The following is a 24,502-nucleotide window of genomic DNA, read 5'->3' on the forward strand; positions in this document are numbered from 1 at the left end:
CATTGCGATGGATTGTTTCACTTCAAGAACCAGTGGTGGTTGATAGCTACAGACTATTATTCAAGATACCCCGAACTAGTTCGACTTGAGAAGCTCACTTCCGCAGCCGTAGTCAACCACTGCAAGTCAATTTTTGCACGCCACGGAATTCCCGAGGAAGTTGTTTCCGACAATGGCCCGCAGTTTTCGTCGACTGAGTTTTCACTCTTCGCACAATCACTGGTACTGGCGCTATCTGCGTTGTTGTGACTTCGGTAATATGGAACTAGCTGCGTCCAGTTTCTACGTACAGCACCGGTGTCGGTGTTCATTTAATAAGTGAAGTTTTATTACAAATAATAATAATAATAATAATAATAATAATAATAATAATAATAATAATAATAATAATGTCACGTGAATTGGGCAATGGTAGGATCCTTTCAAGCTGTTCGCCCGCAAAATGTCTCTGCCAGTTTTGCTGACCACGGGCTACAATCGTAACGACAACTGTTCGTCCGTTTCTTTAACAAGTACACTTAGATTTCGTTCTGATTGCCATAGATTGGCTTTTATTTTTTAGTAATTAGTTTTTTTCTCCTTGGCACTTTGTTTATGGGAGGTATTTATCACCTACAGCGTGGCAAACACCCATACTTCGTGCGAACCTGGTATTAACGCAACAACCGATAGTAAAAAAAAAAAAAAAGAACGATGCCACAATTCGTGATCATCCGTGCGCCAACCAAACTCGCCTTATGACCTGCAACGCAGTCACTTTTAGAGCCTCGATAGTAGCAACCGAATTGTTGTTTGGCATGATATTTGCATGATATTTTCATATTTGTTTATAAAGAATAAAAGGGTCCGAACAGCGTCTAAGTGAACGTCCACCACAACGCAGTTCTGTTAGCGAAAAGTCCACCTGACTGTATTGAGATATGGGCGCAAGCATTAAACATGTATTCTCTATGCTCAGTATTTACAGTAAGCATCCTTAAATACTAGGCTATGACCACAGGCGTGCGCAAGGTTCCACATCAGGGGGGGCAAAGGTTCATCGCAGCGCCCTGCCAATCTACTCAGTCAATGTATGGGGCACATTTGGCCCCACCCCCTCTTAGGTGACTAGAAGGGTCAATGTACGGGGCAGATTTTGCGTCCCCCCTGCCCCCCCCCCCCCTCTGTGCGCACGCCTATGGTTATGACGGCAGTGGCGAAGCGAGTTTGTGATGTGGCAGTCAGTTCAAGACAGCATTCCCGATTAGCGTAGCAACGAGGTAATATGAAAACACCCTCCCATCAGACAATTGAGTACTGAATGGACTGCAAGGTAGGAACCACGTCTCGGCGATCTCACGACTTAGCTTTGGACGGCTCTAATCGCGAATTGCCCCGCGAAACCCCACTGCTGGCCACTGGAACACCGCCAACAATTCAAGGATTCACGGACAGTCGCCATCTATCGGTGGCCTTAAGAAACGCCAGGTCCTGTTTGTCGGCGATGCCTCAAGGGGGCAGTCGGACGGATGTTGCTCTAGAAGCGGCTGTTTTAAAGCTATTGAAGTGACGGTTACACCGACCCATGTTCATTCGTAAGCGCGCTTGCCTTTCAAAGCTGAAATATTACGCATACACATAAGTGACCTCAGTGAGATTACAAATTCGCTACACACTCGAATAAACTATAGCTTACATCGCATGCTTAACGGACCTCATTCTTAAAAAGAAAGTAATGGAGTAAACTTACTAAACAATTCAGAATCCATTCCACTCTGTGAAGGCGATTGGCCGGCGAAGCTGTGTAACGCATGCATTTGTTTATTTAATTTGTTCAGTTACTTATCTTTAGATTTATTTATGATTTCTGAATATAGCAGTTGCTCCTTTAAAGCAATTCCTCCTCGATTGGCCTGGGCCAGAAGGCCAGCGTACAAGTTATCTATTAAGGCGAAAAGCTTAGATGCCTCATCAAGCGCGAAAATTGACCGTCGTCCCGCGTCGGCGTCAACACTAGCGATGCAAAAAATCATCATCAGGTGATGACGTCATCATATGAGCATTAGCGCTAGCTGTTGGGCCAGTTGGTGCATTATGAACTTGAAAATGGGGTACCAGCGAAAACACAGAAAACACGCACACAAGCGTTCGTCCGTGTGTAACGCCTTGTTCTTGTGTACGTGTTTTCTGTGTTTTCGCTGGTACCCCATTTTCAAGTCATCATATGACATCCTCATGACGTCAGAGATCGCCAGAACTTGTGACGACATTATGACGTCATCAGATGACGTCGTAGCTGGGCCAACGGTGGGCCGATCACGGAGGCAGTGCAAAACCAGGTGAGGTGCCTCCGACCCTGGAGGCGATGCAAAACCACATTAGGTGCAGAAAACTTTCGGAGGGCGCAGCCGCAGGAACAATACATTGACTGAGAAGAAAAAGAAGGTGGCAGTCGCCTTCCAGTCGTCTTAGGTGAGTGCGTAAGGGACCCTGGGAGTTTTTTACTCCTTCGTTAACGAATTTGTAAATCATTAATTTACTTTTATGCGTTTATTTTGGTTAGGCCAGGGCTGCATAGGAGCAGCCAGAATTTTCTACCGGGGGGAAGGGTGCTGTTCAACCCCAATTTATGCATACTCCTGCGTGTATTTGTGCATGCGATTGTATATATACGCATGCAAAATAGAAGAAAATTCAGGGCCGCTGCGTATAGCCAGCCCCCCCCCCCCCGGCCCCCTTGCTATACGCAATGGCAGTGGGGAATAGTGGGGTGTGCCCAATTGTTTTGGCACATACATACTAGGGGTTTTACGTTGAGTAGGCAATTCATTATTACGTGTCTGTTTGCTGATTGCGATATGTTCGCGTTTCTTATCGCTCCCAGGGTTCCAGTCAGTTCAACGAATTGGCTCCGTTCACGAGCTGCCGTTTTCGTTTCAGCGGAGTGGCAACAGTCGCTTTTGTTTTAAATTCAATGGCAAATGCTAACTCTAATCATGATGATAGTATTATATTGAGGAGGTAATTAATGAGTACGTAGCTGTTGGCGGAGTGACGATTGGCCTAGTTTATACACAACTTCTATGCAATATATGCAAATGCTTTTGTTTCGCTTCCCCTAGTCGTTTACAAATTTTACAAACAACCATTTAGGAATCATTCTTAGACGAATCAAACGAGGATTCTTGCAGGAGTGTATCTAATAAAACTTTACTCGATAAGTTTTATACTTGTAATTGACATAATAGAGTAAGTTTTTGGTACTACTAATAGAACACAAAACATAGGCTACGCGTCATTCGAGGCGAAGGAAATAACATGGTGGCGCTCCTGAGCAGGTTCATGTAGGGTTACTATATATACAATAACTCTAGGTTTATGGTTCAACATTATTCAAGTTATCTTCTAAATTTTAAACTACAATTTCTTGGCCAATCTCCCAGAGTGGGCATGTGCCATAGTGTTGGAGGAAAAATGAACAAACAAACAAACAAACAAACAAACAAACAAACAAACAAACAAACAAAGAAGATGCCTGAATCGCTCGTGGCACGTTCAATAGAGAAGCAAGCACAGCGTGATCCGAAGAAGAAAAGATGTCGTCCCGGCAGGATGCAGCGCCAAGTCGTCGCCGCTCCAGCGTCATGGCGCACAAGTCCACGGCGCAGCAGTCGCACAGGCTGAGCGTCTGGAGCTCGACGTCGTCGACGTGCAGCTACGCGGCGAGCAACTCGACTGACCCGGAAGCACGTCACCACCCCGACTCGGGCCATACCTTGTCGGAGCCGCTGCAAACGGACAGCGAAATCTGGAGGTATTACACAATGGCCTTAAAGAGCCCGTTTCGCGTAAAATTCCTGGTGTCGGCGTCGTTGGTTGGGAACGAAAAACTGGCGTTTTCCGTGAGTGAAAACTCTTGATGCACGCAAATAAGACTCGTGGGTCGAAGCCTGAATCGAACCCACGATTACTGCACGGAAAGCAGGTGATCCACAACATACCCACGCTACTGCTTGAAGCTGTTTCGAAAAAGAAAAACGAAAAAAAAAACCTGTACGAATGTGATGTAGGTTAAGGAGTCTCCTTAATGCATGTAATATTGCATGGCAGAAGCGTAGAATCATACCAGGTGTGAAAACATGGAAATTGCGCAACGAGTGGGTGGGTTAAAAGGCCCACCCGTTACGAAGCGCTCAAGCATAAATAATCATCGTCATTGGCAAAGGCATGAACAAAATGTGTAGCTGCGCAGGTGCGTAGTGGTTACGTCGCCAATTCGCAATATGATGAATGATCACGTAGCGGGCACTTCGCAACTGTACTTGCAGTAGGCATTGTACGATAGCTTGAAACGACCAATGTTAAGCGCACATTTGAGGTGTCCTCCGAAAAGTGACGCATTCAGAAGGCGATACGAACGTGCCTGGCTACGTTATCCTCTTCTATTGAAGATTAGGCTCAGACGTACTCCAGGGTTTAAAATCCTTGCACCGTTTCTACACTAGATAGATTCGGTTTATTACGATGAACGAACGCAACGGCTGTTAGAGACGCAACAGTGTAGAATTCAATGTTAGCCTTAATTGTCTATAGGCACGTGTTTTCATAGCTTATTGAAAGCTCGCACGTGACGCCGCAGACGCAGATCCTCAGCGCCCCGGAAGCTGTTAGAGACGCCACAGTGTACAATTCAAGGTTAGCCTTAATTGTCTATAGGCATGTGTTTTCATAGCTTATTGAGAGCTCGCACGTGACGCCGCAGACGCAGATCTTCAGCGCACTGGTGCTCCAAAATGATGGATTTTACGTCGTCAAGGCAACATAACCATGAAGGGACTAGCCTGCTTCAGTGTGATAACGACACCGCTAGAACCTTTTTTTTTTGGCCGATGTACATGAACAAGAAAAGTGCCTGCATGCGATGTACTGATAACGTTCACGTGACATCGCGAAGTTCGGTCCCGCCGTGTCGGAGCCATGTCAGGTTTCTGTGACGTCTGATGTCTTGCACTGACGTCACTGAAACCGCCGTGTCGGAGCACCAACGTGACGGGACGCGAAGCTTTCAATGTAGGACGTGAAGAAAATGCGCGCAAGCGCCGAAGAGCGGAGATATGCCTAGCCCAGGCATGGATCATGAGCAGTTTCCCCAGTGACTTCAGATGAAGCCTCGTATTCTTTCCAGACATTCCTGAAATCTCGATAGGTATGGTAGAGTACTTTCGCACTTAAAAACGAGCTGGCACAGGACGAAAACGATGTCCTCGCAGCAAATCCGACTGACGCTAGCGCACACTAGTTTACATCAACCCTTGAACCAATTCGAAGTGTAGCTGTTCTAGTCAATTTGATCATACATTGAAATTTAGTACACTTAGATCACAAGCTGCTTTTTTACTCAGATGAAGACTGCGATGCAACTTGTTTTCCCATCAGGTTCCTGCACGACCCCTTCAATATCGAGCCCGAGATGGCCGGTCCGCTGCTGCAGTTCCCGCTCGACCTGTACCGGCGCATGCGCCAGGAAGGCGGCAACGTAGTGCTGTCGCCCTGGTACCTGGCTTGCATGCTGGTCACCATGTACCATGGCTCGGGTGGAGACACGCGGACCCAGATCGCGCGCGTGCTCCACACGGACGACGATGGCGAGATCGTGGCGCGCTTCGACAGTCACGCCAGCCGCCTGTTCTGCAGGAACTTCCACAAGCCGCGACACACACACTCTGGTACACTACGGAAACACATTCGCTTTAGAAGCTTTGACTAGGTGGTATGATAAATCGGAAGGTTGAGGTAGTTGTGATCAAAACTTATCTGCGCATGCTCATGAATGGCAGCACCAGTGGCCTGTGAACCACCCGTCATTGTCTACTACGAAGATATATTGGCTATATGTCACGTAGATGCACACGTGTGCCTGAGTGACAGTCGACGCTGCCATACCTGAGCATGGGCAGATAAGCTTTTAGTCGACTTTGTTTTCCGCCACAGAACCCGCTAAGTAAACAGCGCGGATACAGACAAGGAATCGATGAGGACAGCCCTAGTACTTTCGCCTTGTGCCTCTTCGCGCCGTTTACGTGGCTACGGAATACCAGCTAGCCCGGTCACACACCTTGCTATAGAATCCGCCGTGGTAGTTTAGCGGGTAAGTGTCACACTGCTAAGCACGAGGGCGCGGGTTCGATTCAAGGCGGTCACGTTCCGGTGGGGGTGAAAAGCAAAGAGCACCCGTGTGCTAGGATATAAGTGCACTTAAAAAATCCAGGGGTACCAAATTATTTTCAAGTTTCCTCATAATTATAATGGGGTTTTGGCATGTAAAACCCCAGGAATCACCTCAACGCGCCATTATTAAAACATTGTAAAAGAGATTTAATGTAACCAAACGCTAATGGAACAAAAAGATACTAAACCGTAGTTATTGAGAGCATATTGATGTGAAAAAAAAAGTCAGTTAACGCGATAATAGACTTGTAACAAGTACACCACAATGATGCATAAACAAAATAAATTTTAGTGACCCAAAGGAACCCGGTGTTCGAACGTAAAAGTGGTAGGAAGGCTAGAAGAACCATTTAGCGCTTGCAATTTATACATAGCACATTAATAAAATTTCTTCATGAAGTCTCCATGCAACTAGTGACATTCACCACATTAGTGTCGTGTGACCTCGAGCCAAAGACCATGCAGTAGGGCTACTACTTGGCGGGGTTATACTGCTTCATTATAAGTGTACTGCATCGCATATACGTGCTCCAACGGAAAGCTGAAACGATATTACAAATGTATCTTCTGCTTGTTGATTAGTTGTTCACTTACTGCTCGTTAGAGAAGGAATCAATTTGTTCGTTTTGTAGCATAGAGAGCAAGAAAAACTTGCTCACCAAAGTTTACCTTCTGTTTCCAGCCTATGAGATTTTTCTGAAAAAGCTCGTAGCTGAAAAAGCAAAACAAGCACGGTAAAAAGTGACAAGATACAATAAAAAACTTGGTAGTCCAGAGTTCGTTACGTCTACGTCAACTTAGTTATCCGTACCATTGCTAATTCCTTTTAGCAATATGAATGTGCAGGACTCAACGTGACGTCCTATGCTGGCCTCTACCACGACGCCCGGGTCAACCTGTCCGCGGAGTTCAAGGAGCCGCTCTCGAACCTCGGCATTCACTTCCACGTCCAGGACTTTGAGGAGAGCCCCGAGCAGAGCAGGCTCGCCCTGGACGGCTTCCTACGCGCTCTCACGGGCTTCTGCTTCGAGCGGGACATCTTCAGCGGCGACAGCGTGGACCTGGACACGTTCGTGGTCCTGGCCAGCGTGTTCTGCTTCGGCTCGCGCTGGTTCGCCGCGGGCGGAGCGCAGCGCTCGAAGGGCGTGTTCCACCCCGAGTACGCCGGCGACGACCGAGTGGGCGAGGAGGTGCCGACGCTGTCCCTGACCGGCGCCTTCCGGTACGCCCGGTTCCACAAGGGTGACCCTTTCTCCGGGACCGTAGTGGACCTGCCTTACCAGGACCCACGGCGGTCTCTCGTCATTTTCATCCCGGCGCCCAATTCGAGCCTCGTTGAGTTGGAGAAGGCGCTCACAGCAGCCACTATCCTGACGTGCCTCGGCCGTTTGGAGCGACGAGGCCAAGTGACGGTGACCATGCCCAGGATAAAGGTGAAGTGCCTCACCGATCTGAAGAACTACCTGCAGCCCATGGGCGTGATGGACGCGTTCAACGATACCGCCGACTTTGTCAACATGGCGCGAATCGTGGGGCTCAGGCTTTCGGCGGCGAAGCACTTGGCCGTGTTCAGGGCTGGACACAAGGGTCCCAAGGTTGCCTCGGCTGAAGCCAAGGCAGAGGAGACCGCGCGCACCGCCAGCGGTGGCAAGAACGTGTTCAAGATAACGGTCGATAGGCCGTTCATGTTTGTCGTGCTCGCCCGTGATCCGGATACCGTTCTCATGCTCGGTTCATTTACGCACATTATCTAACACGACACAGGGACGGGGACGCTAGGGCGCGTTTCCCGCTATTTTCGCCGATGCAATAATATATTCGTAAACAGTCCATTTCTTGTTGCTGGTTTCCTAACATAAAACGTACCCGTTTATTTCTAAGCGTGTTAAACATTATCATTTGAGCAGTGGCAAGCATTATCCTTTATGTTGAACAGTGTCGAAGATCCCCTTACGAATGTGACGCCTGCAACACTTGAAGTCGTCAGAACGTGCTGAAGCAGGTACGGTAAAGTGACATAAGCCGAACTATTTGCTGGAAACATACCGTTGTGCACAACCGAATGCACTCTCTCCTCACCAAGTGTTTTAGACAGCGAACTGAGTAGATTCGAATTTGTTACTCGCACACCAACCTCTTTCCTGTGCGAGATGCTTCTGAGATACACAACTTTAGCGTAACGTGACAGGTAATGAGGACTTCGCATTACGCACAAGGTATTTTGTCCGGTTCTCGGGGAAATTCCAGCAATATAAGTTCCTCTGTCTCAAAACTGCTACAGCGATCAACATCACTTTTGTTGTATGGGCAAGAATCCGACATGCACGCTTAACTTCAACCCAATGAAAGGTAACCAATTAGCCTCTACATTCTCTAAGAGAATACAAAAAACGTGTGTTTGTATTCTCTTAGACTGCGACAACGACGGCTTACCCGTCAGAAAATACACGCAGTCCTTATAAAAATGACTATTGAGTAACTGTTGACAAATGATTGACGAATGGTTGAATCAATGACTTTTCAACTGAATGTCAAATGTCGTTGAATCTTCTCAATGACTAGACAACGAAATTGTCATTGATTCTTTCCAATCAAAAGTACATGTTGAAAAATATATTGATGTTTTGTTGATTTTATGTTGTACGGTGGTTGAGTTTAGGACCGGCCGCGCACGTATGCAGGTGGGCGTGAAACTTATTACAGATAATATCACGAGCACTCCTGCCATCTTATTAAGAAACCCAGACACACATGCGCATATAGTAGGTTTATTTGCCTTTTTTTTTGGTAGCCGGCATAGATGACATTTAATTTCCGGCAAGCAACAAATACTCTTGCACACAATCAACACTACAGCACTACTTGCATCATGGACGCTCTCTATGTGTCAGCCAATGTAAAGCAAAATTTTTTTAAGCATATGCAGAACTTGCTGCTGCAAGTAATGTAATATATTACAAAAAATACAATTTCATATTTAAATACGACTCCACATTTTACGCAACCTTGTACAGTAATGCAGAGATGTAGCAATGGTAACAGATATTCAGAAGCGCATGAGGCTTGCGAAGCCCCGAACTCAATGACCAAACCCTGGCCATCCAGTGCCCGCGATCGGGCCCTCAAGTTTGGCCCCTACGTGGGATTATATTACTAGCTACCTTCGGCAACGTGATTTCTCAAGCCTACCCGTTTAAATTAGCTCTAAGCGAACGACCCACTACATAACTCTTCATGCGGCAACAAAGCATTGCTGACTTCTTGCTTTAGTACCTGAAGCAACGCAGGTAACTGTAACCTCCTAGGACACGGTATACAGTGCGCAGAAACTGTACTGCAGCTGAATACACAAAGAAAGCTTAATTAATGAATTACTGCGGTTTTATGCGCCAAAACCCCAATATGATTATAAGTCACTCCGTTGTGGCGAGCTCATATCCAGAAATATGACACACCTGGGGCTTTTTAACGTGCACCTAAATTGAAGTGAATGGACCTTTAGCCCTTTCGCCTCCATTAAAAATGCGACCGCCGCGGCCGGGATTGAATCCGCGATCTTCGGGTCAGCAGCCGAGCACCGTAACCACTGTACCACCGCGGCGGCCCCAAAGGCAGATTCGTTTGAGGATTTAACGGTCATAAGCAGTGTTTAAGGATAGGCACCATTTATGTACCGCCGTGGAGGCAAGCCAGTAACAAAAATTGATAAACCGTTAAACTTGAACGCGATAGCGATATCCGCACGCACACACGCACGCACGCGCACACACACACGAAATACGTATTGTAAAGGTAAAGGTTTGCGCCCTCTTCAACAGCACATTTATTACAACAATATTTTGTGTGTCCAATGTATACGGGTGAGTATCGCCTTGCCGATCGCTAGCCTGCCTTCGCTTCTCGGTAGAGACCCAAACCGTGCCGCAAGGAAAGTCAAAGTACGGTGCCCCATGGCTGATATCTTTATTTGAATATACCTCGAATTTTCGCTCATGGCCAACGCTGCTTTTTCGCTCGCAACCAAAGAAGCCGCCGCCGACACCGGAATTTCTGCGAAACGAGATCTTTAACGCTATCGCGGGCACGACGTAAAAGTATCTACCTATGGATGGTGGGGGCCTCGGCGCGTAATACAGCGCCTGCCTGTACGCGGTGTCGACTAAACCATTATCTCAAACCTCACCGCATACATCTACCAGAGAAACGTGATGTACCAGCGACTATCATTCCTTTTCATTTTATTTTATTACTATCCCTGCTGTCGCAAACGCACGCCTTTGCTCCATGCAAAACACGTTGAAACTTGAACTGCTTGAACGCTTGAACTCGAGCTTGCGTGCCATGTCTTATTGCGACTAAGAAAATAACGCCAAAAGAATAATAAATTTGTTGTATTGCATTGCGTCAACAAACATGCAGAGTGCGAAGGTCGTTAACCAGCAAGCTTTACGTAACTTTTTTAATAATAGCAATTACCGCCTAACTTCGTGACGGGCTTCGTAGCGCTGGTGCTCTATCCGGTGTATCCATCCGCGTCGTTGTGTGACGTCAGTCGAGTACGCGGAATTCGAACGTGCCGGTCGCGCTCGCCGCGCTTGTCTCCTCTCGCTTTGGTTCGTGCTCTGTGAGTGCCGTGATTCACGGAAATTATGAACGCAGCTGTGAAGAAACTACTTCGCGGCATGTTCGGCACTCGTGTACCTGCATGCAAGGACTACGTTCTACTGGAGTGCCTGTTAGTGGCCGTTATACGCATACTGGAGTTAAGCCTAGTCCCGGAACATTTCCTGCGGAGAAATGGACGTCTCAGTTTGGGTGCGAGGCTGTCGCATCTTCATTTCTGCTTAGGGACAGAAGCGATCACCTTGATGTGCGCTTACCATTGCTTGGATTTGCGGATTCTTTAAACTACAGGCCTCTGTCCTTGTTGAAGGTAAGTTAATTTTCTTTACCTGTGCACAATTATATTCGAAAGCCATGAAAAATGCGTGTTTTGTTGCATCACGGGCTACATGCGCGACATGTTTCAGAAGTACGTGTCTGCGTAATTTTTGCGGCATGCAGGATTACACTGTCCTAATATAAATGTAGGTTACGATTTACGTTCACTTTCGAACGTACTGACTTTTATTGGCCGCGCTTAACGGAGCTTGTTTCAAGGTATACATTATACGTTTACGTTCGAGCGCCTGTACTACGATTCTGACTCTGCAAAGCTACTTTGCGCTATTTGCGCTATCTTGGAATAGTTTCGAATGGTGAGTGAGTGTTCAAAATCTTGTTTTAGGGACATAAGTGGGGCGTCTTTCTAGTGCCAAGATGTTACTTTGCCTTGACTGTTTCGACGCGCGCCTTCAAAGTGCTCGTTCTCCCGCGCGTCGCTTCAGCCTGGTTAATTGTAGCATGTTCGCCCCTTTGTAGCCGTACGATGTTATCGAGTTTTCGCCTGTTCACACCGTCCTCTGCTAGGTACGAACTTATACAACAATTTCCTTTTCTCCTGCTTTTTTTCTTTGCAGGTGCGAGTCACCCTTTTCATTTTGAAACAAGTGCTACACCAAACAAATTATGGCTTTCATCTCTGATGGTGGGGTTACTTGCAGTTTTTGCATAAATAAAGATAGATTGTCGGCATATTTGCGTTTTCTTCTTTTCCATGGGCTCTTGAAAGAAAACGAAAGGTCACAGAATTTATAAAAGAGTTGACTTCTCCCAGTGTCTGTGTGTGTGTCATTCAGTTGACTTATGTGCCCGTGTCCTGGAATTTTATTTCTCGCCCAGATTACCTTGTTTCCAGGTTTACGCGGGGTTGGAAGAATTGAAGCATTATAATAGGCGATAAAGAGCTTTTGCTATTGCAGTTATTGAAAGCGCGATCTGCCTCCGTGCACTTGTGCCTTACCTACTGTAATTCAGCTACAGTGATAATAAACTGACCTGATTTAAGTTATTCTTTGCTTTTTGTGTACACGTAGCTTGCTGTTTCCCGTCCAGAATGAGTTGGCATAGTCTGTCACAATAACACTTAAACTCTGCAGGCCTCCTATAGCTTTTTATGCAAGCACACAGCAGCAGTGCACATGTAGACAGCTGTGTGCTCATATAAACTCACGAAAGTGCACCCAGCAGCTTTTATTCAAGTTACGAAAAGTGTATATGAACCCCAAGCATACAATCGGCATTGAAATACATATTGTAACGCAGCGCAGCATTCGAGTTCAGCCTGCAGACTGCACATGATCTTTCTCTAGTCATATATATTTTAAGGGAGGGTAGAAAGTTCATTTGAAATGTGCACAATGTTCTTTCCTGGTCATTATTAAGAACTGTGTTTTAATTTGTAGTTGCTACTGTGTTTCCCTTTTAAGCAGTGAAATGGTGTTTTTTATTATGCTGTAAGTGTTTTGTGCTACTTCTCTTGTTCTGCATTTCTTTTTGTGTTGAGAGGGTATGTTTGAACAATTTAAAATATGTGCAATGTTTTTTCCTGGTGAACTTTAATATCTGTGGTATTGTAGTGGCTGCAGTGTTCTAATTTTAAGTGTTGAGATATTGGTTTATATGCTGGCTGCCTTATGCCATAAATGTTCATGTCCCTTCTGTAGTATTTTGTTGAGAGAGGGTAGGGTTTCTACAATTTAAAATATGCACAGCGCATTTTCAGGTGATGATTAACTGCTTTAATTTGTAGTGGTTTCAGTGTTTGGGTTTTATAGGCAAGCTGCCTTATTATGCTGTAAGTGTACGTGTTCTGCTTTCTTTTTTTCTTGGGAGGGGACAAAGTTTTGAAAAAGTCAAAATGTGCACAGTACGTGTTATTTCTAAGTGAATATGAGGAACTATGCTTTTGGAGTGGCTTCTGTGTTCCAATTTTGTTCGTATCACACTATTTCAGTTATATTTTTTAGGGATGTTTATGCTGCATACACGAGGTTGTATATGTTACTGGAGCAGTTATGCCTTCCTTACTGTAGTGCCACTGCAGTGAAAATAAAAGTACCTGACCTAAGTCATTCTTTGCTTTTTGTGTACGTGTAGCTTGCTGTTTCCCATGCAGAATGCGAGTTGGCACAGTCTGCCACAATAACACTAACTATGCAGGCCTCTTATTGCTTTTTATGCAAGCATACACCAGCAGGGCCTATCTATAGATAGCTGTGTGCTCATATAAAACCCATAAAGGGCGCTTAGCAGCTGTTATTAGAGTTACGAAAAGTGTTTATGAAGCCCAAGGAACTGCAATTCATATTGTAAACACGTGCCTCAGCAGGCATTCTTCAAGAGGTTCTATGCAAGACCTTTTGGACCATGCCTACTGTGTCATGTGCCAGTAGGCATTGTTCTTTCAGGGGGAGGATATCACACTTGCATGTCTACAAGAATTCAAAAACTATTACGACATACTGTACATTTACTTTCAATAACTACATCATCAAATTTCAATGCTGCTTGAATTGCAGCTCATAAATTATTCAATAACAGGTTCACTACTATTCAATCACTTTTGTGTCAATAACTTTTTTATAAAATATCACCGGCCAATTTTCAATGGGTGTAAATGGTGAGCTCAATGACTTTTCAATAACTTTTCAAATACCATTCAAATACTTTTCAATACAATGCGTCAACATTGACCACTAGCTTTTCAATTATTTTTCAATAAGATTTTTTGTAAGGGGTGTCATTCAGCTGTTAATGCATCAACCCCCGAACGACTCATTAAAATCACATGCAGTTGATGTCGTTGTTTTATACAAAATCCTACCACAAAGAGTGGCAGCGCCAGGACATGAAGCATGATAATGGCCAAAAATGCTCCAATTCCTCGAATTCATATGTTGTCAAATTACATTACGCTTTCTAGAGGCTCCTGGTCTATCTAAAATCAGAAATGCGAAGCACGTGTACATTTGCTCATGCAACATTTTTTTTTTAATACGGAAGCGTCACGTACCGCTCTTCGCTAAGAACGGGTGAACGCCGCGAATAGCCACTTAGTACCATGGGCCCCGCGTAAATAACACAGCACGTGTACAGCCAAAAGAGTGTAAGGTGTAATTATAAGTACGAGAAAAGGCTGCGCATGTCTTATGAGGAAAGGCCGTGTCGAGCTCTTTCTTTTCCCGGAACATCAACTGCAACAAAAATTTTGTCACTCTCGTGAGCAATGGCCCTGTGCCTGGCAAGATAGCGCATGAGCGTACGATTTCAGAGAATAAGCTTGGGCTTCCAGCTGTGGTGTACTGTTCCGCAGATAGTAGGCGCGCCTCGAGTATCTTTCCAGCTTCTCGACATTAGCCCCTATTCAAAACAGCGCTGCGGTCAGCCGCTCAACGGTAAGCAAATACCTCCTTGTATAATGTAATTGTCAGTGTGCGTGGTGATCTTGTTGCACACAGTTGCTGCTTTTTTGTGGCACACATTCACTAAAACTTTTATGTCTAAGGCTGAAAACCTGCGCCCTTTTGGCTTTAATATATAATATTCTGGTAGTCTTTGAGAAGACAAGCTTCACCTCCGTAAACATTAAGCCGGAGCTGAAAATGTGATATCGTCTGCAAATGTTAGATGAATGTGAAGAGGATGACGTAAAATCATCAAAAACACCTTTAGACCCTCAACAATCGCAACAAAAGTATTAGAGCAGTTGTTCCTCATCTGCAGCGGTATTACATGCTTAAAGCTTGTTCTTTTATTTACGAAAGCTTGCAAGATCATGGTTGCTTTTGCCAAAATCACGTGCTAGTATTAGTTTCATTGGGTTTAAGTGCCCAATGCTACTCCAGATAATTTAGACCAGCTGATAATTTTGAACATTACCTGACACCGCATGGTACAGTTGCCTCCAGCATTTCGCATCTATAGACATGCGACAGGCGCGACCGCGATCGAACCCGCGTATTTCGGGTCAGCAGCCGAGCACGATAACCTCTGAGCCACCGGGGCGGTGCGTCAGCACGATTTATTCGTTTTTTCGAAATCAATATTTGACCATATATCTTTTGAGTGGAGCCCCCCGAAAATACTGGCTTCGAGTAGGAAGGTGGCAACAAAAGGAATTTATTCCTGGTTTTCGACACTGGTGAACGCAAAAAAAAAAAAATACTGAGCGCTTCTCAGCTCTTTAACGCGGTGTATTCTCGTACAATTTGTCCGAATGTCAGTGAGACTAATTAGCGTGATCTAGTGAATTGTGACAACAAATGAACTCGTTTAGGGCCAAGAAATGTAAAGGTACGTAATCTGCAAATGCGTAAATTGAAAAGGATAAACCGATACCAGGTAGTCAAGCAATACCAACAGTAGGTTACAACCGATACGTACGTTGTGTTCACTACATATTCATTGCATTTTATGCGACTCTTGCAGGTTAATTTCTCGTCGCAGCAACAGCCAAATAAATGAAAGAGATGGAAATGGTGTGAGAGATGTGATGGCGCAAGCGACTATCCTGTGCTTCGTGCTGTCATTCACCACAGCATATGCGTTATCAGGTATGAAGGACATTTATAAGCATTGTAGTGAGGAAGAGAAAGAAGAGCTTCCGCGTCTGTTGTTGCTGTGCACGCGATCTACCTTCGGCTTCTGCCGGTGCTATTCCTCGACTGTTTAAGACGTCGCCGTCGCACAATAAATCGTCGTACGACATCTGGTGGAGGTGCTGGAATCCCTGGCCTCAACCTGGAACTTCGCAACCGAACGTTGCCAGCTGTTTCAAGCACTATGACCGACGCTGTTGATAATCAGCCTGAAGCCGCCGCCCCTCCCACCAGCTGCGGCGCCGTCCAGCGGCAACGCGACCCTCCAGTCTTTAGCGCAGCAGGTGAGACTGACGCAGAAGACTGGCTTTCCATCTATGAGCGCGTCAGCGAGCACAACAAATGGGATGACCCGGCCAAACTACGTGCGGTCATCTTCTATCTCGCTGACGTTGCGAACCTCTGGTTCCACAATCATGAGCGTCAATTACAGACCTGGTCCGCTTTCAAGACAGCATTCACGGAAGTCTTCGGCCGCCCCACCTTGAGAAAGCTCCGCGCTGAGCAACGTCTACGCCAACGCGCTCAACTGCCTGGTGAGACGTACACCAGCTACATAGAGGATGTCGTGGACCTTTGTGCCCGCGTCGATTCCTCGATGAGCGAAGAGGACCAAGTGAAGCATGTCCTCAAAGGCATCGAAGACGACGCATTCCAGATGCTTCTTGCGCGAAACCCTACTTCTGTCGCGGCCATCGTCACCCTTTGCCAGAGCTTCGATGAGTTGCGTCGACAAAGGGTCCTTGCGCGCAGCGCTGTTGCACCTGCCAACTCGCTCTCGGGTCTCACGCTTGCCGCCAACCCGGCGTCCGATATATCCCTCTCCGACAAGATTAAGGACTTCATTCGTGAAGAGGTGGCGCGCCAACTGTCCATGCTTCCGCTAGGAGATCGCCCTGTACAGCCTGCCACACCTTTGGCTGATCCCATCAGAAGGGCCATTCGCGAGGAGCTTGCCGAGTCTCTACCTTTGGCTCAACCATTCGCTCCCGTAGCTGCACCTCTGACTTATGCTGCAGTCGCAGCGCGACCTGCGCATCAGACCGTCGCATTTCCTGCCGCGATGCGACCACGAACATCTCCCCTCCTTTGTCGCCCCAAGTTCCACCTCGAAGCCATTTTCAGAACCCCTGGCGCACACGGGACAACCGACCCATATGCTTCGCTTGCGGTTTCGCCGGCCACGTCGCACGCTTCTGCAATCGTCGCATGCCTTCTGCTCATCCAACTGTTGCAGTACCTGGATACGGCTACTCGAATGATGATACCGCTAATGCCATGCGTTCCAACCCAGACTTTTCGCCGCTACCGCGACGTCCTTTCGCCAACCATCGATCACCCTCCCCACGTCGTCGCTCGCCTTCGCCCTTACGTCGTCGCCAGTCGCCCAGCGAGGGAAACTAGCTGCTGCAGTTCCGCAGGCACGAACTGCAAGCTTCGCGACTTCTACAAGGCCTGCACAGTCGCCGCGCAATTTATTGGACGTTATAGTTGAAGGAACTGCCGCAATAGCGCTTATTGATACTGGGGCTGCCGTTTCTGTCATCGACGAGAAGCTTTGTAGAAAACTGCATAAGGTCACCACGCCGCTATCTGGCATGCTACTGCGCACTGCAAGTACACAGCATGTAGCACCGCATGCTGCGTGCACCGCGAGAGTGGTCATTGACGGCGCTGTATACGTTGTCGAACTTTTCGTGCTCTCTTCATGCTCCCATGAACTCATCCTCGGTTGGGATTTCTTGTCGCAACATCGGGCCATCATAGACTGTGCCAGAGCCGAAGTGGCGCTTTTCCCATTCTCTGGATCCGTACTGCCCGACCCTTCTGCAACTAAAGCCGCAAAGCTCACTGTTGTATCCAACACGGAAGTACCGCCCGAAATGTCGGTCCTTGTGCCCGTATCTTGCTCCGCCGCGACCGACGCCACCGTACTCTTTACGCCGTCGCCTATTTTTCTGCGTCGGAAGGCTCTACCTCTCCCGTTTGCCGTTCTTGCCACTGAATCCGGATTATCATCTATGCTTGTCTGCAATCCGTTTAAGCACCCCGTAACCTTACTGCGCGGAGAATCACTAGGTCGTGTTCAGCCCATTGACCCAATTCACATCCTTGAGACTTCTGACGACACGCCCTGTTATCAGCTCGACGCCCTTACTTCCTCCGAGCATTGCACCTCACCATCACTGTCTTCGCCGTCGTCAGACGTTCTTGAAGCCGCCTTGGACGCCGATCTGCCGGATTCATACCGCCGCCAAGTCCTCGCCCTGCTTCAAAAGTTTCGGTCATCGTTTGATTGCGACCAACCATCCTTGGGACGTGCGGCGAGCATCACTCACAGCATCCACACTGGTTCCCACTCTCCATTACGCCAGCGCCCATACCGCGTGTCGGCAGCGGAACGACGGGTAATTAGCGAGCAAGTCGACGATATGCTGCAGCGTGGCGTCATTCGCCCCTCCCACAGTCCTTGGGCGTCTCCTGTGGTGCTAGTACGCAAGAAGGACGGGTCAATCCGCTTCTGTGGATTATCGTCGGCTGAATAAGATCACTCGCAAAGATGTCTATCCGCTGCCTCGGATAGATGATGCCCTCGACTGTTTGCAAGGCGCAGAGTACTTCTCGTCTCTGGATCTTCGCTCGGGCTATTGGCAAGTGCCCATGGCTGAAAATGACTGCGAAAAGACAGCTTTCGTCACCTGACGGTTTGTACGAATTTACCGTCATGCCTTTCGGCCTGTGCAACGCGCCCGCAACCTTCGAGCGTATGATGGATACAATCCTTCGCAACTACAAGTGGAAAACATGCCTCTGTTATCTTGATGACATCGTCGTGTTTTCGGCCGATTTTCCAACGCACCTCATTCGCTTGGGTGAGATACTTACCTGCCTCTCCTCTGCAGGCCTCCAACTGAACATCAAAAAGTGCCGTTTTGCTGCCCGTCAGTTAACAATATTAGGGCACGTTGTATCAAAGGATGGTGTTCTTCCTGATCCCGCCAAGCTTCGTGCGGTCGCAGAGTTCCCCAAGCCCACTACTCTTAAGGCACTCCGCAGCTTCATAGGGCTCTGCTCTTATTTTCGGCGTTTTGTGCGCAATTTTGCAAGCATCATCGCGCCACTGACCAATTTGCTTACCGCAAGCAACGGCATCTCCGCGTGGTCAACCTCGTGTGACGAAGCCTTCGAGCAACTACGTCGCCTACTAATTTCTCCACCGATCCTTCGTCATTACGATCCCACAGCCCCTACAGAAATACACACGGACGCCAGCGGCATCGGACTTGGTGCAGTCCTAGCGCAACGGAAAGACGGCTACGACGAGTACGTTGTGGCGTATGCCAGTCGCACTTTAACGAAGGCGGAAAGAAACTACTCCGTCACAGAAAAGGAATGTTTAGCCATCATTTGGGCTCTCGTCAAATTTCGTCCATACCTCTACGGTCGCCCTTTCGACGTTGTTACCGACCACCACGCCCTTTGCTGGCTGTCCTCGTTAAAAGATCCATCAGGACGGCTCGGGCGTTGGGCGCTTCGCTTACAAGAACACGACATCCGCGTTGTCTACCGATCGGGAAGGAAGCACTCTGACGCCGATGCGCTTTCCCGATCGCCGATACCTGTCGACGTCTTAAATGTGTCGTTTGAACGTATGAGATGAAAAATTCGGGTGTATCGCTGGAGCTGACGTTTCAAAAAGAATACATGTCTTCTTCAAGGCTGCTTTTGAAGAAGCCTTGAATAAGACAAGGCCGCTTGTCGAAAGGACAGCTCCAGCAACTGCCCATGTTCAAGAACTTTCGATATCTTCGAGCTTCCGTCTTCCGCGGCACTTCTGATTTTTTTTATTCTAGTAATTCGCTTCAACGTGCAACCTAGCACATGCGTCAGTCTTACCTCACGATCTGAACATCATGCTGTCACGTGACAATCACATACATTACGTGCAATGTCTGTGTTTGTTTACCTCGTAGCATAGACCGATTGCTGTAAAATTGAAAGGGATTGCGACAGACGGAAAACTGTGTTTTTCTTGCCGCTACGGATGTGAATTTTTTAATACTGTTTGCTAATTCTGGATCAGAGAATACTTAGCATCGCGTCTGAAACCTATTCGGTACCACATCAATCTCGCCACCTTAAAAAACTAATATTACGATACCCTTGGCGTAATTACCGCTAAGTTAATATATTTAACGGCAAAGTAGGCAAGATTGTCTCGAGCACATTACTCGCGAGAGTATTAAGCAACCACCTTTTTTCGACAGATTGGTCGCCATATAGCAAGAAAGTGTATTTCACGAGCTTTTTCTGAGTGTGCGGCATTTCAGCATTAGGAGAGGTACGCACTGTAAGCACACGATAATCTAAAACCTAGGTTACATATGGTGGCAGGTATAAGTGCATAAAAATACTAGAAAGAGTTCGATCCGCTTTACGTTCCTTGATGCTCTTTTCACTACCACTACAGAACGTTTACCTTGTAAGTTGCCTTCGCTTCTCTAGAATGGTGTAATGCCACGTACGACGAACGCCTGGAACGTGCCATTGCTGGCGCCCTGCATGGTATCCAAGAGGTACATGTCTCTGAAACGGAAGTGGAAGGTCCAGGTCCAGGGCCTTTAGGCTTCGATGGATACAAGATTATCGGCCTTGGTCGATTGCAACGCCATGGAAATATCCGCACTGTGTGCGAAAACGAAACTCAGGTACCTGACGCCCCCAATTTCTACCGGGTGGTATAGTGGAGTACTTCTTCGTTCCTATAGAAAGCATCGCAGCTATAGCCTGAATGAATGTTGAATCTGACAGAATGCTTTCAGCTAGTGAAGTAACTTCTTCAATGCCAATACTCTTGTGGACATTCGACGTGTTGCTACTAGTTCCTTTAGAAATGTAATCTCTCTGAACTTAAGGCACCTTATATATAGTTCAATTGAAATTATATTTAACGCGTGGACTAAATGCATATAATGCGTATTTTCTTCAGCTATAGGACTGGTATTTCGGTGCTATGCGTTATGCTTGATTCGATGACGCTCGGCTGCTGACCCGAGATAGCGAGATCGAATCCCGACCACGGCGGCCTCAGTTTCGATAGAGGCGGAAAGGCTAGAAGCCTGTGTGCTTAGATTCAGACGCACGTTAAAGAACCCGAGGTGGTCGAAATTTCCGGAGCCTTCCGCTACGGCGTCCCCCATAATCATATCGTCGTTCTGGGACGTCAAACCCCAACATATATTATGGTTGATTCGACCTATAGTCTTATCCATCGCTGAAGGCCGCCTGACAATGTGAGCGGGCCGTCGCTGCGTGTTTTCATGTGTTAAAGACCGGAAGTTGCGCAATAGCGCAATTTCCGGTCACCGTCTCATGTGGAAGAGTCGCATATGATTCCATACCACCCCCATAAAATTTGAACTGAAGGGAAGGTCGTGCCTGGCATTGCACAACTATTATTACTACTTTGCCATGGTTCGGCCTGTGTCACTGGGGGGGGGGGGGGGCAGTAGCCTACGTGGGCCGCTTCGCAGTCTTCGCTATTTTGCCAAGATCACTACTGCTAGAACCAGTGACAGCGACGTACCGCATAGCCAATGGCGTTGTACGAGGCCTTTCTGCTCGACGTTACCCGCATGTGTCGTCGATCGGAAGTACTCTCATTGCGCCCTTCGGGATATGTGAATACACGCCATTGCTCTAACCATCCGCCGAGAGGGAAAAGGACGAAAAGTCATCAGCATCGGAGTAGACATCGCAATAAAAATACTTGCCGTGGTTAGACAAGTGCGGCAGTGTTCCTTACGCAAATACATCTAAGGTATTTCGCTAGTTCTCGCATGCGTAGCCTAAACATATAACAGATAAGTCTAATCACCATTTGGCAGATAAATCTAATCTCGCATGGTCCTGATTCTTACTGAGGTGAGTTGAGTTGGTGAGCGCCTCAGCGGGGGCTGACAATGAAGATAAGTGCGTTATTCATTGCTGCAAATGGTGCCACGTTGAGCCCACAGCATTGATGTGCACTTTCAGGAGAAAAAAAAAAACGCTTTTTTTTTACGCCTCTTCATGAGGAACTGTGGCGACGTACGCATATGTCTGATGGACCAACGATGCCGTTGGAATCCGCTAACCACCACTTCCAATTATTGCTACAAATGCGGCTTCGTTGGAGCAGTATTTTTTATATATTTTGCATTTGTCAGCACGTTGGATTCCAAATGGCAAGAAAAATAAACAGAAATTTGAACCCATCCGTATTAGCGTAACACATCTCTCCATTAGAGAAATAACACGCTAATCGCTAAGCTACCTTCAGTTTGGTCCACGAAAAGGCGGAAGTAGCCTTATCTTATATGTCTTGCTTTGTAACTCTCAGGCACGTCCTTCTTTCATTTCAACGCGCTTGTAAAGAGGGCTGTTTTTTTGTTACTTATAGCGATATGTATACGGTACTAACAAGAACATGAACATTTTTGTTATTTGCACGCGTCATTTGGCGAAGCTTCATCCGGCTTCATTTCTTTAAAAGCCTACATTACAGTTTCCATACACTCCTGTATTATAGTCGCTTCCTGGTTCTCGTGCGCAAATTAGTAAATGCTGCAGGCTGGGTTCCAAGCAAACATAGAGCAGAATCTGCGCTCAGAAACTCACTGCGATGACCGTCAGCGAATCGGAAAATTAGAACAAAATTTTCTAGTGACGTTTAGAATGCGGCTTTTGGGTGCCTTCAGTGCACAGCGGGCATTCAATTATTTCAGCATATTATTAGATTTTTAGATACATGTAGGAAATAAGTGAAACAAGGAGCGATCGGAGTAAGTGGCGCTGTGAAAGCAATATATGGAATATACGGTTGATCAAGCTCTGGGAAACGCCGCGGCAATGTAGCTCTGCGGAGCTTGAAAAATAACAGCCATATTTGCATGCAAGCGGTAGCTGACACATAACATAATGCAGAAGGCCTACTGCCATTAGAAACAAAACAAAACTCCATGTCCGGTGATAGCGTCGTTCAGATTGTTTATTTTTCTCCACGCCTATTTTGTAAAGTTGCAAAATGATGCCGATACCCGCTATGTTTGCAATGATAGCACGTTACCTTTGTTTCTTTACTGCATTTGGCGTCCTTACTCCTCATTTAGGTCAACTTAATTTACCGCATGAATACAGCAATAAAACTGCAGCGCTTCATGCAATAACACTACAAAGGGCCATTACAAGTTTTGAATTGTTAGGACAACACAATACTGATGTCCTATTTAACTGCAAAATAAAGGGCCATAATATTTTCTTCAAAGAAAGAAACAAAATTATACAAACAGTAGCGTACAAAGAAAGCACCTTTATTTTCTGTGGAAGCAAACGCTCCTTGTTTTCAGGATGTCACACTACAGACATAACGATCTTCAGTGCTCGAAGCGTTAGTGCACCTTATTGATGTTAGACGCTGGAAGCAGGCGAGAGGATAGTCATGACAACATTTGTCTGTAGACATCACTACGGTATCCTTATTGCAGGCAGTGAGCTTTGACCTACTGGCTGAAGAACCCGTGCTCTGCTTGTTTCTAAGGGCGGGTGGCGGAAACAACACATTGGAACTCGCAGCTTATGATGTCAAGGTAACCACGCATCTCAAGTTCATCGCGGGGCCCTCAGACAACAACAATGTTGAAGCAGACCGGAGGGTTCTCGACCAGTACGACGATCCTTTGGTGACGACCCTACGCACAGGACGTGTAACCATGAACGTCGACGACACTTCCGGTGCCACTGTGAATGCGACGGTGGGTCTGCTGCGACACCTGGCTCTGGCCGCCATTCAAGACTCTTGGGAAGAACTGTTTGTGTCAAAGTTTGTCAGACTTCTGAGGTACCATTAGTCTGAATGTACTTTAAACAAAAAAGTAGCTGGAGTCATATGGCGAGGAAGCAAGCAGCTCCAGAAGTATATCTAGTTGCGGCTGACACAGATACATGAGTGCGAGAATGTTGCATGCTTATTTCATATTTTAGAAAGGACACTCGTGGTCTTCCAATGCTGATTTAGTAATTCGTATTGATCTTGATTGATACATGAAGATCGGAACATACCAAACTGTCGGTGTCTAAGCAAAGAAATTGAGAGGAAAACAAAGACAGAGATATAAAACTGATGTGTCTCTAAAATTCCCTAAATTATTAATCATGTGCGCTCGTCTTTGCCAATGAAAACACCTGGCGCCCTTTATTGTGATGCCGTAGGCTACGGTTATTTTTGCGATGGCCTTGGCTTGTAGCCAAGCTCTCCTTATAGCGTGTATGAAACAAAAGTCTAATTAAACGGCAGTTGCAGAACGAAAGACCTGTGTTTTTTATTCAGTTCCAGTCAAGAGCACCAAAAGGTTAGAGCTGAATGTCTCACTGTCTAGATAACACCCGCCGGGCAACGAATATCTTACATAAGGCAGGTTAAAGATAAATATACGATAGTATTGGTCGCAGCAGTAACCTGAAGTATAGCGATCAGGTGCATGTATCTGCTAGATTTGGCAAGTCATTCTCCGTATCTGAATATGTTCATTATAACGTTTAAAAAATTGCGATCGCCCACCATGACTCACACTTCCTTGATTTGTACTTCATAAATTTCGCATTCTGTCTCAACGACTATTTCCTTCTCTGTCACTATTCAATGCTTATTTCTTTACAAAGCCTAATTAAATACAGTAACAACCATTATGTCTAGGCTTATCTCAAAACCCTGTATT

The 24,502-nt window shown here is 46.5% G+C and overlaps 2 protein-coding genes across 2 annotated transcripts in view; both read left to right on the top strand.

The window, feature by feature from the left end:
• LOC119373417 (serpin B8) overlaps positions 1–8,025 on the top strand; it is a 32,617-nt gene extending 24,592 nt beyond the window's left edge. Inside the window, exon 3 of the mRNA XM_049420404.1 lies at positions 7,054–8,025. Within this exon, the coding sequence (XP_049276361.1) occupies positions 7,054–7,961 (908 nt within the window). The 3' untranslated portion in view covers positions 7,962–8,025. The remainder of the gene's footprint in view (positions 1–7,053) is intronic.
• Positions 8,026–20,131: 12,106 nt separating this feature from the next.
• On the top strand, positions 20,132–24,502 carry LOC119373218 (uncharacterized). The gene is made up of 3 exons (XM_049411181.1): positions 20,132–20,141; positions 20,253–20,455; positions 23,273–24,502. The coding sequence occupies exons 1-3, from the start codon at positions 20,132–20,134 to the stop codon at positions 23,633–23,635; spliced, it is 576 nt and encodes a 191-aa protein (XP_049267138.1). The 3' UTR covers positions 23,636–24,502.

Source organism: Rhipicephalus sanguineus, chromosome 11 (assembly GCF_013339695.2).
Source record: "Rhipicephalus sanguineus isolate Rsan-2018 chromosome 11, BIME_Rsan_1.4, whole genome shotgun sequence".
In the NCBI taxonomy this organism is placed as follows: Eukaryota; Metazoa; Arthropoda; class Arachnida; order Ixodida; family Ixodidae; genus Rhipicephalus; species Rhipicephalus sanguineus.

Coding starts and splice junctions, on each gene's coding strand:
- LOC119373218 (XM_049411181.1), top strand. Junction 20,456..23,272: donor TGTGCGAAAACGAAACTCAG/GTACCTGACGCC, acceptor TCCTTATTGCAG/GCAGTGAGCTTTGACCTACT.